Below are 15,560 nucleotides of genomic sequence, written 5' to 3' on the forward strand. Positions count from 1 at the left end.
GTAAAAACCTTCGGGTTGTACATAGCCATTTTTATAATATGGTTTTCTTCCATAATTGTAAAATGCGAGCAGGAGAAAATAAAGCAATAAGCTAGCAGAAGTGCAGCATGTGCCGCCATGCGCGGCCACCGGTGTTTGTTGTGGCCGTGATTAGGGAAGCGCACGGCTCTTGTACAATTTCGCGGCATCATTTTCGGCGATTCGTAGCTCGTTATATCCCGTTATTCGTAGCTCGATTAGTAGCTCGTTATTTGTCCGTATACATGTCGTTTGTGTCTCACTTCGTCCTCGTCTACTTAGCGCCGTAACCTTTGTTTTTAAATCGCGAACCAACCAGCTCAGCAACAAGTTTTGTTAAATCGTTTTATGCTACATGAACCTGCTATATTCGTAGTTTCCGTGCGACATGCCTTTACGAAATGTAGTGTATTCTAATAGTGACTGTGCTGGGTTAGCGTTCGTGTTGACAGCGCAAATGCCCAGTTCTTCACGCGCCTTGGAAGACAGCCGGAAACCGAGGAGCTATACTCGCGGACAACGTTTCTTGGCCGTGAAGCGAAGGCTACGGAAACCAAGCGCGCCTCTTTCAACGCTGCTGCAAGTAGTCCCGCAGTTTCGTTCGCGTTTTCTTGCGTGGGAAATAGAAAACGATACTCTTTTTTGTTTTTCGCAGCACCTAATCTGAAACGAAGCGTAACATTCACCAGTCAGCTATCGGTATTCTATATTTAGTTTGCTCTTTCGAGTTTTCGCACACCCGAAACCGTCGCACGTTTTGCACATTCATCAAACGCAAAATGGCGCCCGTGTCCTCTGGTGAGTGTTTGTCATTCGCCGTCCCGCCAATCAAGTACTCCCCAGAGAGGCCCTTGACCAACTTCAGCAACAAAAGATTGTTGAAGCACACAAAAAATGCGTTTGCAGCGTCTGAGCGGAAGCCAAGCGAACCGATTTGGAGATCGCAACCTTCGGCATGTAAAAAGGGGTGAGGGAACGAGTTGACTGCTGCGCCGGTTCTACCGATGGCAGCGTCGGTTGTGCGTCCGCGTCATAACCGACGTCATACGGCTGCTTCGGAGCTCCGACGCAGGCTGCGAGGCTCGCTCTTCAGAACTTGGTACATATCGAATGTGACTAAACGTTGATTCATGTCGACTTAATTGTATCTGCCTTCGCTAAAAAGGTGGTGTGAGGTTGGAAAAACCGAAACCGGTGCCGAGCGCGCCCGGACTACATTGCGTAGGAATACAGTTATGTGCCGAAGCACCGCCCCAGTAGCTTTCGCTTAATAGCCAAGTTGTCCGCGAGTGTAGTTTATTTGCACACTGGGCCGGCACCGCATACGTTAAAAAAGCTTTTCCCTGATAACGAGAACGGTTTCCACAAAGTGTGAACAGCAACACAGAATTACTGAGAATGAAACATGTTGGCCTGGCCGTGCAGTTCGCCGTTAACAACGTTATACCACGCTTGGAAAAACATGGCGAACGGGAACAACTTCCAGTCGAAAGTCCAGCGCTGTCCGAGGTACTTCAAACGTTGTCGGTACTTGAGAACCCGCAGATCACACGCCCTGTGGGAATCGATGTTATGCGAAACAGTGTGCGGGGTGCCTACCAAGTTGACTAAGCGACCATGAGAGCACCAATACGTAGGCGGCCGTTTCATGACCTACATGACACCATGTGATGATACTCTTGTCATGACCGACCATTTATGTTCGTCGTACATTCCTGTCGTACTATGCCAATTTTGGTATCTACCAAGTTAAAACGACCATGAGAGCACCAAGTAGGCGGCAATTTTATGACCTACATGACACACAAGTCACATGTCATAATGTTCATGTCATGATCGGCCGATGATGGATGGATGGATGGATGGATGGATGGATGGATGGATGGATGGATGGACGGACGGACGGACGGACGGACGGACGGATGGATGGATGGATGGAATTAAAAAGAAAAACAGCAAACCCAATTTCAGGAAGACATGTGCCCCAGTCGCTGTGCTTCTCCGCAAATGCAACGAGCACGTGCTTGGTGTTCTCTCTCCTGTGCTTGATGCCAAGAGCTGCACAAGGGTTCACGAAGAGTTTGGCAGTGTAGTAGGACGAATTTTCCGCTATGAACTGCTCAGGATAGCCGAACCGTGTAAGCACCTTGACCAGCTTCCCCATGGTTACGCGTGCCGACAGCTTTCGTAGTAGGAACAGTTCCACCCGCTTGCTGAAATGGTCTGTGATGACGAAAAGGAATTGCTTCCCGCTCGATGTCCTGTAGTAAGGTCCCATTTTAAGGTGCAGGTGAGGACAAAGGTAATTCGAACACGGGCGCGGTGGCCAAGTTGCCTTCCATTGCCCTCTAGCAGCCTCGGGGAGAAGGTAGAAATTAAATCAAGCGTGCGCGCAGGCAATCCCTGACAGCGAGTGCGCAATCCGATTTTAACCGTGGGCCGATAAACCCAGCATTTAATTTTAAGTTCTTTCTTCTACGAGGCTGACAGGGGGCAGTAACCTGTAGCTCGGCCACAGCTCCCGTGTTCCAATTACTTTTCTCTGCACTTGTAGTATGTCGTTTATAGCCCGTAAACCACCCATGACTAACTTTTGTTTTAAATCGCACACTCTTCGTCGAGTTTTCTCAGTCGTTTCTTCATTTTTTCGTGACGCCAAGCGGGTCACACATGTGCCGTCAATGGAGCCAAAGCTGTAGATTCGTCCATATATACCAAGAACCGCAAATCCAATGCGTCTGCCGGCGCGCCTTCGTCTTGGAGTCACACTTCCATCTCTTCCTCGTCGTCTCGCTTGCCTGTCATCGTCGATCAACTGAGTTCACCATGTTTGGCGCTGCCCGTGCGGCGGCCACAGCGTGTACCCGTAGAGCGGTGAATTACTAGTAAGGGCACTTTAACCAAACAAAAAACTAGTGTCAACTTGACGTTGCTGCTGCCGTAGTGTGCACTTGTCTTCTAAAGAGATGCGCTGCGAGGAGGAGAGCGCCCGTGAGGAGGGTAACGAGAGCGAGGAAGAAATCGCTCACTCGCCTCCGAGCTCTGAGAGTTCTCAGTAGCCCGTTAGAAGTTGAAATGTACGCATACTGATAAAATGGTACAAAAAAGAAAAAGGAAGCAGCAAGAATACAGGAAACAGTTATAACACTACATTACTGAAGTAAATGGAAATCTGGTATATATATGTACTCTCGGGAACGAAAAAGCAAGAGACCACGCGGCATCAGCAAACAATTTAAAACGACTTACGTCACAGCCATGCAACGTGATACTCTGCCAATTTGTTTATATTGATTGAACGCGCAGACGCGGATTGGGCTGATTCTTCTGCAGCTTCACGCTCAAGCAGCGAACAAACAAACAAAATTTATACGCGATCTGTGCTTTCAAGGTGTTTTCTCGCGACTGTAGATGGTTGCCTACGGAAAACAGCACGTCTAAACAACATTCCCCGTAGTACTACCACAGTACATTTACACTTTAAAAAAAGTATAGCGAACAACCAAGCATGAAGAAGGGGAAACTATATTACCAACAGTTCACTTTTTTTTTTTATTCTGCCCCAGGTAAAAACTGTGTTCCTCACACAATGAGACGTAACTCTTTCTTTCTGTTTCTAATTGCGCAGAGCCATGACAGGCGTCGTATTGCTGCGAGATTTCGAATGCGGCATCCCCAAGGACCTGCGGGTTACTTTCGTCGACGAGTTGCCGGAGGATGCACTGTGTATTCAGTGTGACAACGTGTCGGCCCAATTGTACAGAGACTTGCTTGGCCATGGCTACTGCACGTCCTGTCGTGCCATGTGTGAGCGAGGCGGGGCCTTCGCGTGCGCTACTTGTGAAAAGGCATACAAAACTTGGGAGGTAAGGAGAAAGTTATTTTCTGCTGTAAGAACTAGAGATGCGCAAACACCCGCCACTTCGAATATACGAATCGCAAAGTCGCTTGTTGTTCGAATTTCCCTTTATTCCAGGATTTGCTTATCAAATTACTGAATCGACTTTTTTTTTTCAAACATGTCCGATCACAAAGTTTATTGGAGTTGGCATGGACAACGGGGCCAACGCAAGTGGTGACTGATACGAATTTATTTTGCTACACAAGTTTTGTGCTTTGCACAGGAGCACCATTTACTCGTCGAGTGCATGCTGCAGCCAACTTCTGCGGGACAATGTTCAGTCATTCAAAATGAATGTCTCGCCTGCCGGCAGTGCACTAATTAGTGGCCTTGGTTTGTGTAAGGCCGTATTTTGGTCGATCACGTAACGCTTTCATTCCTTTAAAGTGATGCGCACTACTTTAGGCCTAGCAAACCTCAAAAAAGAATTACGACAGAACTGACCTCACAATGACTGTCGGCGGTAATGCGATTAGCTACGAGCAGAGTTGAGACAACCCATATATATGAAGTCGACTTTCATTTCCCATCAGTTGTGGTCATCGTGATAGTTCCGTTGTTTTGGCTGTACGCAACATACTCCGGTATCTCACTTTGCTATGCACTGAGAATGCTGTGCACTCAACTGACCGGATGTCAAATCGTGAACGGCGTACAGTTATCGAATAATGCAAAGCAACTATTATTTTACTTTATTTATTAAAATGAAAATAAAAGAAATTTAGTCACCCTATAGTGGTGAAGACTACTCCTTTTCACTAATAGTAATAATGAGAACTTGTCCCCTAGTATATATTTTTTTACTTTCTTGGGAAGACCCAAAATATTTGAAATTCGACTGTATATTCGAAAGCCGCTTCACTATTACATTCTATTTGGTCGTTTCAAGAATTGTGCAGACTAAGTCAAACAAAGAAATACCTTCGCAAATGTGTGCCAATGCAAACAACTGGTACGTCGAAGGCAACGAAGCTGCCATGAAGTTCTCACGTCCTTCATAAGTCTTAGGAATATGTTCTGCAACTACCTGAAATCTACCAAAGGCTTTACAAACGTTTCACTGTACCTGGTGCCATTTCTTCGTCATACCCAGGCTTTTCGGAGTATCTATACCGGGTGTTTCAGTGAACACTTTCAGTTTTTTTTTAATTGCCCTTGCGATATAGCCCAATTCAAGTCCATGAGCTGGTCTACTCGAAGAGGCTGACGTTACTCGCAAAATAAATTGAAATGCATAATCGACTAATTCACTAAAATTCCCTAAAGCTTTCTACCTAGTTACCTAAGAGCACATATTGCAATTTACAAATTCTTGCTGGATAATTCGCAAGGCGGATCCACTTGAAACGAATTCTTAGGACCGCACCAGTCTCGATATATTAATTCCAGAGCTTTGCAGAGAAATGCATTGGCGTTCCAGTTACTTTTGTGTTTCACTGCACAAAACGATTGTTTGTCAAGCGGAACGACAGTGAATTTTTGTAGTAAGTTTGACGGCGCATTTCTCGTAAATGGTGTCATCCACAAAATTATCTTCAAGTGGATTTGCCTCGTAGTCTCACACGCTAGAATTTGTACATTTTCAATATGTGTCATGAGATAATTAGTTTAAAACTTAATTATTGCATATTTGTTATTAGTCGATTATGCATCTTTTTTTTTGTGTGGAAGTAATGTCTGCCTCTTCAAGTAGACCAGCTTATGGACTATAACTGTGCTATCTCACACAGGTACTTCTTAATTTGAGTGTTAGCTGAAACACCCGGTACATACCATTATAGCATTCGAATGTTCCTACGTGCTATGCCGACTTTACCGATGCCTGCGTGTGCCGTCGGCCTCGTAAAGCTGCGTTGCTGAATTTTATTGTGCTACAGTTACGTCCAATGTGAGCTGCAACATTTAGGTCGTGGTCGAGGGGTTCCAACGCTGCGGCGGTGTCAGCATAAGAAAAAATTTGTTTTTTTTTAATTACAAATAATTAGAACGCTGATAGCACTGTACTGTTTGACCACCGGCATCAAATGTTTCATCCTACTTCAAAGTAGCGAGATAAGTTCCCAGGGAATAATTACACAACGTGTGCCTCGTGTGCGGTATCAGTTGCAAAACGCATTCGTAAGGACGTTTTAAGAACATTGAGTAGAACAAGCATGCATTTTGCCTACTTTCTCTCTTAAACTCTGCGCTGCGAATTGTAAAGATGACTTCGTGGTCTGAGCTCAATCAGAAAGTGCTGCTTATCTTTAGATAACCATGATTTCTTTCTGGACAAGAGGACGTCGATGTAACAGTGACTTACGTTTTTTTTCTCTTTTTTCAAAGCTTACGGCAGATTTTTCAGCACCAGACAAAATAAAAAAATTGAGAGTCATCTGCCCCAAATCGAGTGAACGTGAACCTGTACCCATAACCTTCAGCGCCCTAAAGGTACGAAACTTTCATTGCCAATATTTTACCTAATAAACGCCTCTTCATCGACATTTTGAGTCAATTTGTCGCGTTAAAGCAGTTTGGGCGAACCTTAAATTCTCGGAAAGTGCGTCAGATACAAGAGACGTGCTAGGTCTGCGCGCCACAGCCGACCAACTAGATCTGTGGCACAAGATGAAACACCACAAAATGTTAGTTCTGTACTGGAGAAGAACGCGCGGCAGGCACTGCTTCAAGAAAGACGACGACAACGTTTTGGTTGAAAGCCTTGTGTCTGTGTTGCCGAAACTCTGTGTCCTCTCGCTACGTGCTCTGCTATCTGAGCGTCTAATCAACCGAACTATAACGCATCTTAACAGTTCCCTTTCCTCGCGAAGTAAGCTACACCAATGAGTTAATTTTCACTGCGAGGACACGAGAAGCCTCGTATACACCAAGATTACACGAAATTTTACATTCGTGAGGTGTGCATCGCGATTAGGCATACAACGTATACCATACTTTGTCGTCGGCAGTGAATAATCCACAAAGTACCAGAAGCCTCCTAAATAAAAAACAACGCAGGTATAGACGAGTAAGCCTACAAATCTAGTCATAACCAGATAGTCATGCATGACTTCGGTAATATTTTACTGCGAAATTAAGTGTTCATTTCAGGGACTAAATTTGATTTATCTCTCCCTCCCTGCTCCACTTCTCTCTCAATAATAAAGTATAACATTGCTTTGTTGCTAAAAAAGTCTATTTTATTTGTTGTTGTTTTTTTTTCAGGCCCACCTCAAGCAATGCTTTTGTAATGAGGTCGCTAAGAAAACTGAAGGGTCGAGTACACGCTCTTACGCCACGGTAATAAGTTCCAATTTTTATCGTAAGACAATTATTATCGATACGTCGCTGTTGCCAGCAAAACTGTCACTTCTTTAAATGTTACTGTCATTGCACTAACATTTCCAGCCGTCGAAAATGGTTATATTTTTTTTCTTTACTGTGCATCTTCAGATGCTCCCCATCAGAGAAATGTTATCCTTGAAGCAGTGATACACATCTTCAATGTTTCGTGCTTTGTGACTTCTTGACTTGCCGTCGAACTTGTCGCCTTTTCATGATGCCCTTTGTTAGATAAGCATGAATGCGTATATTTTTGACAGGTTCTCTCGCCCCCACTATCAGCAAATCAACAAAGTGCCGCATACTCGGCTGACAAGAAAGAAGAAACCATCGTCGTAAAGGTAAAGCATACAAGCATCATAGAAGTGCCAACCTCTCCTGAATGGGCTTTTCGTTACGTGAGCCTGCCAAGGCGTTCCGACTGGAAAAGTTTTTGAGAAGCCCGCATCCTCACCTTCGAGGGCCCCTAACCGGGTTAGGTCACTGCATACAGACAAGCAGGTTGCGTATAGAGCACGATCTTACGATCGCGTCCGCAAAGAATCGAACTGTTGCACGACGCTAAAGCATTTGAACCTATAAGCGAAAGTCAGTGAGCCCTTCCTTTCGAAGGAGGTGCGCTTCCTGCAGGACAATCAATGTCGCACGCATAAGTGTATCTACGTCAGCTGCGCTGCCTGCAACGTCACCAATTGTGGCACGTGACTTAAGCGTATCATCCAATACAGAACACGCGGAATCATTGCCGGAAGTGCGTCGCGCCGGACAAAAAGCCGGAAAGAAATACTGAAGGCTGGGCTCGTGACACAAACATGGCTTGTCGCAGGGCGCTGTTCGTGGAAAAGGGAGAGTGTTTGCAGGTTGGCAGTGAAGCTCGCCTTTCAGCCGCGTGGCGGTGCATCACTTCAAATTGACTTACCTCCTGTGATAATGAAGTAATCTTTAAAAAAATTATTGCGGTAATACGCTCCATGTAGATGACGCTTTACCATGTCCTTTGTTTGGAAGCACACAAGTGACTGATAGAACCGGAGTCATCGCGAGTGTAGGTAAAGGCACAGTATAGTGATGTAGGTCTTATATGTGAAAGGCAAGATCGAGATCTCATAGGCAGAATGGTAGATAGCGATATATATAGTAGACATAAATCAAACAGGCTAAGGATACATTTGTCCCCACCCCGTTTCAAAGGGGATGTCAATAAACATCATAATCGTCACGATGTATAACCAAAAGTTTCAATGGGGTCTGCTAAAGTGCCCTTTTGCATCTCATTTCAGCCTACGTACACTATGCAGCAGGGCAGCGGGCAGTCCACCACCTACACCCAGCTCTGAGCGTTATTCCGCGCATGTTTCACACTGAACTTGGAAGTTCGAGACCTACGCCTGTGACGAGCTTTCTGTGGGAACGACCGGCCATATCTAACTTAATTTTCCTAAAGCAGAGAGAAAGAGTAGGGTACTTCTCGGCAGAATAGGTGGAGAAATCAGCCTCAGTGAAGCCTCAAATCTCTCACTCCACGCTGGGCAAGAGAATTGGGGGAATAACAGAGTTAGGATGTGAAGAGGAAGCAGGGTGGTGGGATGAAGTTCATATCTGCGTTCCCGCTTCACACTATATGCATTCTTGTTGGCGGGTGTCAACGCTACTGCAGCGTAGCCAGCACATCGTCTATAGCGTTCGCTATTTTCGCAACCCTCCGCGCGCCTGGTGCGCAGTATGGCGCTATATATGGCGACCAGCGCGCCATATCGTTGTTTTCGGTCTTGAACTTACACGCGCAGTGTGAAACCCGTGCAGAGTTAGTTTAGGGCAACACAAAGTGTGCCTAGTCTGAAACGGCCACTGTATTAACGGGAGATAGCGCGAGCGTAGACTATTAGTAAAAAACTTCGATATTCACGCTTGTTTGCTCGTCGTCGCGCTTGTACGTGCAGACCGAGGTCTACAAGGGCATTAAAAGCAAGTATGTCAACGCGGTCTATTAAGATACTTTTCAGAAATCTCAAAGCGCTTGTTTTGTGCTAAGGAGATACCTAGTTTAGGATGGCATCGCCTCTGAAGTGTCCGCATACCTCTGGCGTAATTCGAATCACCCGCAGTCCCGATATTGCATATGCCATCACCGCCCTTTACTGCGGTCGGCGAGCAGAACGGCGGCCGCCAGCCGGTGCTACGGTTTCTTGCACAAAACGCAAGACCGGCGTCAGAAAACGAGCCAATTGGGACAGAGCCGACAGCGCAAAAGGAGATACGGCACGGGCCGAATCGTAAACGCTATTTTCGAAGTTATTCGCGGTGAACCTCGCTCTCCGCCATTTGCAGTTCGCGTGACTTCGCGTGAGTTCGCGTGAGTTCGCGTGAGCCAGCTTAACCAGCACCAGACTGCGTGATAGCGAAACTACTGCAACTCGAAAGCGCCGGTGGCGCAGGGTCGAGCGAAAATGAAATCTTTAGACGACCCGCGTCGTTGCGAACGGTAACTTCAAAGAGTTACCTTTTTTTAACAATGGAATGGAAGTAAATACGTAGCATTTTCTTGTCTTATGATGCAACGCAATTATCTTTTTATTATGCATGGTTGTGTACTGGTTACAGAACTATTATGAATCCCACCATCGTCGGTCTAGAACTTGAACGTCCTGGTGGAGTCTCGAATCGTATCCTGCATTTACCTGGATTTCTCGATTACTAGACCTCTGTTATCGACACTCAACTGACACGGTCAGCGTTCTCTAGCTATAATGTATCCCCTTATCTCTGCTTAATATTTGTCTTTAGTGACTCTTTAAGGGTACAAAATTGTTGCTTGCTCACAAAGAACAAGAAACACGTGAAATCACTTAAGCCAAGTTCATCATGCGAAATAGCGACTTGTTTTAGCCGGCCATCCATCGTCCTGTCTTCTAAAGAAATACCGATACTATATAAAGGGAGAAAAGGAGGACGTATGAGGCTATAGACGGATTATATCAGATTACGTTAACGGCCTTTCCGTATACTCACCTCTCATTGCGCACGCGCGGGCGTAGGCGTGTTGTGCCGCGTAGGTTTTTCTTTTTTTCTGATTTCAGCACGTGTCCTGTTGTTCTTCCCGCTGTGCTGTTCCACGCGTGGTTTTCTTCACATTGCATGCGTACCATGCCGCTTAGATATTGGTCCTTCTCTATTAAACTGAATAACATACGTTGCTTGTTCTGCTAGCCTGTATAGCTTTATCTGAGATGGCACTTCTTGATATTTATTTCTGGCTGTTCTAAAGGTCAGCGTGTGCCCCCTGTGCAACGATGGGATGCCCAGGAAACTCATGAGAGGTCACATGAAAGAATGTTTTCAAAAGCTGCAAGACAGCTTCCTCTACGAGGTGTCGCTCCCTGAGGTAAATATCCCTTTGCTTTTTTTGTTGTGATAGCAATTATATGGACACTGCAGGCGCATTTCTGCCGTCACCGTGGTACTCCGCATAAAATCCAAGCCCGATAACATCGTCGCCGCATGCTGTACATGCAAGTGAAATCTTGCGAGGGTCTGCCGATGATCATGGCTCAATCTCGTGCGCTCAGGGGGGGGGGGGGGGGGGGGGGAGCGGAGTTAGTTCGCGCTGAAGCGAGACGCAGCGCGAATGTCAGTTCGCTCGCCGCTGCTACCGCGCTTCCTGACTCCAGCATTTTCACAGCGAGTTTCCACGTCATCGAGCTAGATGTCTTCATGTTTACCTGCGCGCGTGACAGCGTGGTCGTCAATGTAGTTAGTAAGCGAATGTTTACAAGTTTGTGCAACCTTTTCTAGAGCAGACAATTCCGTACCCTTGCGTTTAAGGGGCCTCGTGAAGCGGTAGTGCTAGCTCCATAATCGTAAATTTTATTCTGTGATAGTTCTGTAACATATATTTTGTAGCCATTTAGCACCCCTCGGTGTCACTACCATTATTTTAATACCTATCTATTTCACACGCTTTACAACGACTCATTTTTAGCCCATTTTACAGCTAAGTAACATCTACCTATTGCAGTACATCTGCCTATCGCATTGGCAGATCAGTCATCACGTTACCACTTGCGTGGCGCACTTTGGCTATATCTGGCCCTTGCGCAACTAAACGCAATACATCGTCATGTGTTCACACAGCCGATAAAACTACTATCCTTGCTTCTCATAACTGTCTACTAATTTGCTATCGCGTTCGATGCTTCACTTTTAGGACGAAATTGCGACATGTTTACTTTTCTTTCCGACACACATTACAGAACAGATGGGCGGTCGGCGTGCATAGTATGCAATTGACTTAAATGCACAATGTATCTAATATGCTACGCCGAATTCGATGTCTCGAAATGCTAATTTAAATTATGGCAAATTAAATAGAAAGCCCTTGGTTGTGTTATTGATAGGGTGGAGTAAAGTTTCAGTGGTGGGTATAGTTTAGCACACCAATTTTAATTACTTATATACTACAGTAGTTAAGTTATGGCTGTATAACAATACATTTCTTTATTGTTTGTTCACAAATGTACTCAAATAATATAATATGTTCACAAATAAAAGTCGACAATTTGCAGGAATTTTCGTCGACGTGAATTTTCTTTCGGCATTGCAGGGCTACAAAACTAAAACAACGCTAGTAATTGCGTGCCATCTCATAAGATATGAATTTTTAGTCGGAATATAAGGCAGAGGCCACTTTGCCCGACGTATTGACTTCCTCGTACCCTTAAAAAGGCCAACGATGCAATGGCTTCTCAGGTCATTTCCGACGAGAACGACCTATTCCTCGCCTAAATACCATGCGGTTGCGGAAGCGTGGGACACTGAGCTGGATGGGTCAACAAGTTTTTGACGGTATTGTGGCACAGAAAACGCAGTCGGACAGAAGGAATGACACGCATCACAAAGCATCTCGTGGCGTTTGTTCATTCCATCCCTCAGTTTTATTTCCCGCAATCTTCTGTCGTCAAAAGACCTGTTGCGGTTAGCCTTGGTACGTTTGTTTATGCGCGCACAAAGTTACTGTCTCCGTGTTTGTTCACACAAGGACCACTTTGTAATGTGCAGTGCTCGGCGATTCAGACTGGAGCCAGTGGTGATCGAATGTGCCCGTATTACATCGGTGTAGGTGTGATTTTTTAAAAAAATCAGTGGAACAAAAATGATTAGGGACCCTAAAGGAAAGTATTGGGCTCAAGTCGATCAATGTATTATCCGTGTAGAAGTATATCCCTTTGCTGCGTAGAAAATAGCCGCAGGAGGCCAGGCTGCTGCTCTTCAGTATGAACCGCCCATGACAAAACGAATGAGCTGACGTAATCTCCACGTGATCTCCATCTATGCCACACGCTGTGAAAGAGTCTGTTTTGACATTGCATGAGAAGTATCATAGTCCGCCACAGGTGGCGCCACTTCGATTTTCCAGTTTTGTCATTTCCTTGTTTACAAGAAATCTCTCCTGGCTACGTATGACGAATTCATTATTGGAAACCTAGTTGTTCAATCTAGTTTGACAATTAATTTTTTTTCCTTTAGTGAGCATTTCGGCAATATACACATGACATCAGTTCTGGCTGGATTTTTTGGGAGATATATGCTGTAAAGGGCGGACAAAACATAAGAGGTTAATGGAGTGCAACGTGAAAACATGTGCTCGATTACATATTAAATTCTTACCTCATGTTGCGTTTGCATGCGAGAAATACGCCTTGTTTCTTACTCTCTTGAATGCTACCGGACGTGTATACATGTGATTCACCTAAATTGTACCACCTCTTATCTGTTGATCCAACTAATCTTCAATAATGTAGGTGACGAAGTACTCATAAAATTTGATTGATTGATTGATTGATTGATTGATTGATTGATTGATTGATTGATTGATTGATTGATTGATTGATTGATTGATTGATTGATTGATTGATTGATTGATTGATTGATTGATTGATTGATTCTTTACGTGTGTGGGCGCACGCTTTTCTCTAAAAATCTCCTGCTGTGATTTTAATTTTCTTCAAGTGACCAAGTCTAACTTTGACCGGAAAATGTAAAAGATATATTCTCGCTTCAACCGGTGTGTACTGTCCTATTCCAGCAAGAAATTTCGGAGAGCTTCAATGGCACTGGGCGACATGACACTTTCGATGACGTAAGAGGTTCACCAATCTTTTTTAAATGTATAAGTTCGATGCCTAAATATGCTTTTCCCTCTTCGATGCTAGATGTCTAGATTTCCCTGAGCAAAAATACAGGCTCCTGTGATGAGTGTGTGCATCCAACAGCACCTCTCGGTATAGGCATTGTTTGCTGGTGAAGCGTTATTTGCTAATTCTCTGTTTCTACTCACAGGTTGGGATGTCGCATGCAGCTAACAAGTTCACTGCGGCGCACACCAGTCCTTTCGCAGTAAGCACAACTCCACTCCTTTGTGCACTACCGTTTCGTCGCTATACGTCATGACGAGTTTTCATGTTGGATGCAAAATTGAGCTCCATGGCTCTAACAGGACATACATTAGTAATTCTCTTAAATATTATAAATATAATTGCTATTGTTAGAACATATGATTAGTAAGATTATTCTTCTGATAATAGCACTATTGGTAAAATATTATAATATTGCGCGCTATTTGTTCTAATAATTTGGCATATGCTTTGCTAGGAAGAAGATAGCATTCAGGCTTTGGCCAATCAAACCTATATTGCACAGAAATACGCAGACATATATAGAGGAAGATAGTGTGATATAAATATATGGATAGATATAACATAGGCATATGGAGATATAGGGATGAATAAATACAGAGATACATATTATCGAGATACATGATTATTGAGAATGATAAATATACATATATCCACACGACCCCAAACTACGCCGGCGTACTACTAGCACGTACAACTGCATACCTACGCCATCACAAACAAATCAACAAACTTGGACGTGTTCAGTTAGATGCAAGTTTTATTTACCTGCCAACAAAAGTAATCCGTAAAAGACATCTTTGCCTATGCACGTCACACGTAGAAAAATAGCTCGTGTAAAGTTCACTTAACGACAGCTTGAATTTCGCGTCATACCTTCGCCCACCGGGAACCACTTCTTGCGTCGCACGAACTGCCGACCTGTATTTTAGCTTCAAGTTGAAACTTTACTTTTTACAGCAAAATTGAGGTTCACTCCTGGGCTAAGAGCTGTTCCATGGCAGCTTGACTGGGTCCCGAAGAACCCTCGACTGTCAGCATGTAACGGGGCTTAAACTCGATGGTCGAGAACTTCATAGATCGACACGAAAATAGGAGGTTGTATTTACAATGAACCGCTACTGCACTAACAAATTAACGATATCAAATTCACTAAAGGTTCGCCCTAGAAACTAGAGCTAAATTCATCATATGAACCTACTGGCTTTAAATTAAGAGAATATATCGGGTAAATGAACGCGAGGAAATTGAAATTGCAACAACTTCCCCGCGGATCACAAGTGGATGTGTTCAAGTGTCCATTTCTTGTACTAAGAGTAGACGAATAAAACAGTCACGTCTAGGAACATTCTATGGGTGCTTACTACTTCAGACCCTCTGTAAGTGAACTTCAAGCTTTGCATAGCATTTGCTAACGACGTCCTACCTAAATTAGGGCGTGTCACATCATGTTCTTGTGGTGAACCAGATGAGGTGATCTCACATTTTCTGTTAACCCCTCCATTTTATGGTCAGCGGAGACAAACACGAATCAAGCGTAGAGCAGTGGGAAGTCATAGGCAATATATATATATATATATATATATATATATATATTGTAAGCACTATTAACGTACTTCGTCGTTTTCATTTGTACATACCCATCATCATCTTCCCTGTTCTTCGACTTCTTCGCGCATGAGCTGGGGCGTTGCCTTTCTTGGAATAAACAGCGCTGGCCATCTTAATCGGTCTCGGTATTATAAAGTGGTGGAGGTACGTCAAGACCCCGACGTCCTCTCGCGTTCCCGTCCTCCCTGGAGCCCCGTTCCGGTCACCGCCTGCGCACAGCTACCCCTACAACGATGGACAATTCCAACCCCGGCCCTCCCGGCGCCTCTAACCCTACCACAGAGACGACCCCGCCTGCGGCGCCCTCTTGGCCTGTGATGAGCCCTCAGCGCGATCCCCCTGTCTTTGCGGGACTCCGCGGTGATGACGCCGACGATTGGATCGACCCCTACGACCGCGTGAGTTCTTGCAACAAGTGGAACGACACCCAGAAATTGAGGCACATCGCATTCTACTCGACCCGTGTTGCCAAGACGTGGTATTTCAACCACGAATCCGACATCGCGGATTGGCCCACG

The 15,560-nt window shown here is 44.8% G+C and overlaps 1 protein-coding gene across 3 annotated transcripts in view; it reads left to right on the plus strand.

Moving 5' to 3' along the window:
- Positions 1–460: 460 nt before the first annotated feature.
- The window catches only part of LOC126544591 (uncharacterized), a 46,478-nt gene continuing 31,378 nt past the window's right edge, over positions 461–15,560 (plus strand). For 2 of the 3 annotated variants that reach the window (XM_055077758.1, XM_072284974.1), the window contains exons 1-8: positions 461–597; positions 3,647–3,884; positions 6,245–6,349; positions 7,124–7,198; positions 7,501–7,581; positions 10,506–10,622; positions 13,323–13,376; positions 13,577–13,633. In XM_055077758.1, coding sequence (XP_054933733.1) covers positions 476–597; positions 3,647–3,884; positions 6,245–6,349; positions 7,124–7,198; positions 7,501–7,581; positions 10,506–10,622; positions 13,323–13,376; positions 13,577–13,633 — 849 coding nt within the window. In that variant the 5' untranslated portion in view covers positions 461–475. The remainder of the gene's footprint in view (positions 598–3,646; positions 3,885–6,244; positions 6,350–7,123; positions 7,199–7,500; positions 7,582–10,505; positions 10,623–13,322; positions 13,377–13,576; positions 13,634–15,560) is intronic. The other variant, XM_055077759.1, reaches the window with a different exon arrangement.

The sequence above is a fragment of the Dermacentor andersoni genome, chromosome 10, assembly GCF_023375885.2.
Source record: "Dermacentor andersoni chromosome 10, qqDerAnde1_hic_scaffold, whole genome shotgun sequence".
NCBI classification, from domain to species: Eukaryota; Metazoa; Arthropoda; class Arachnida; order Ixodida; family Ixodidae; genus Dermacentor; species Dermacentor andersoni.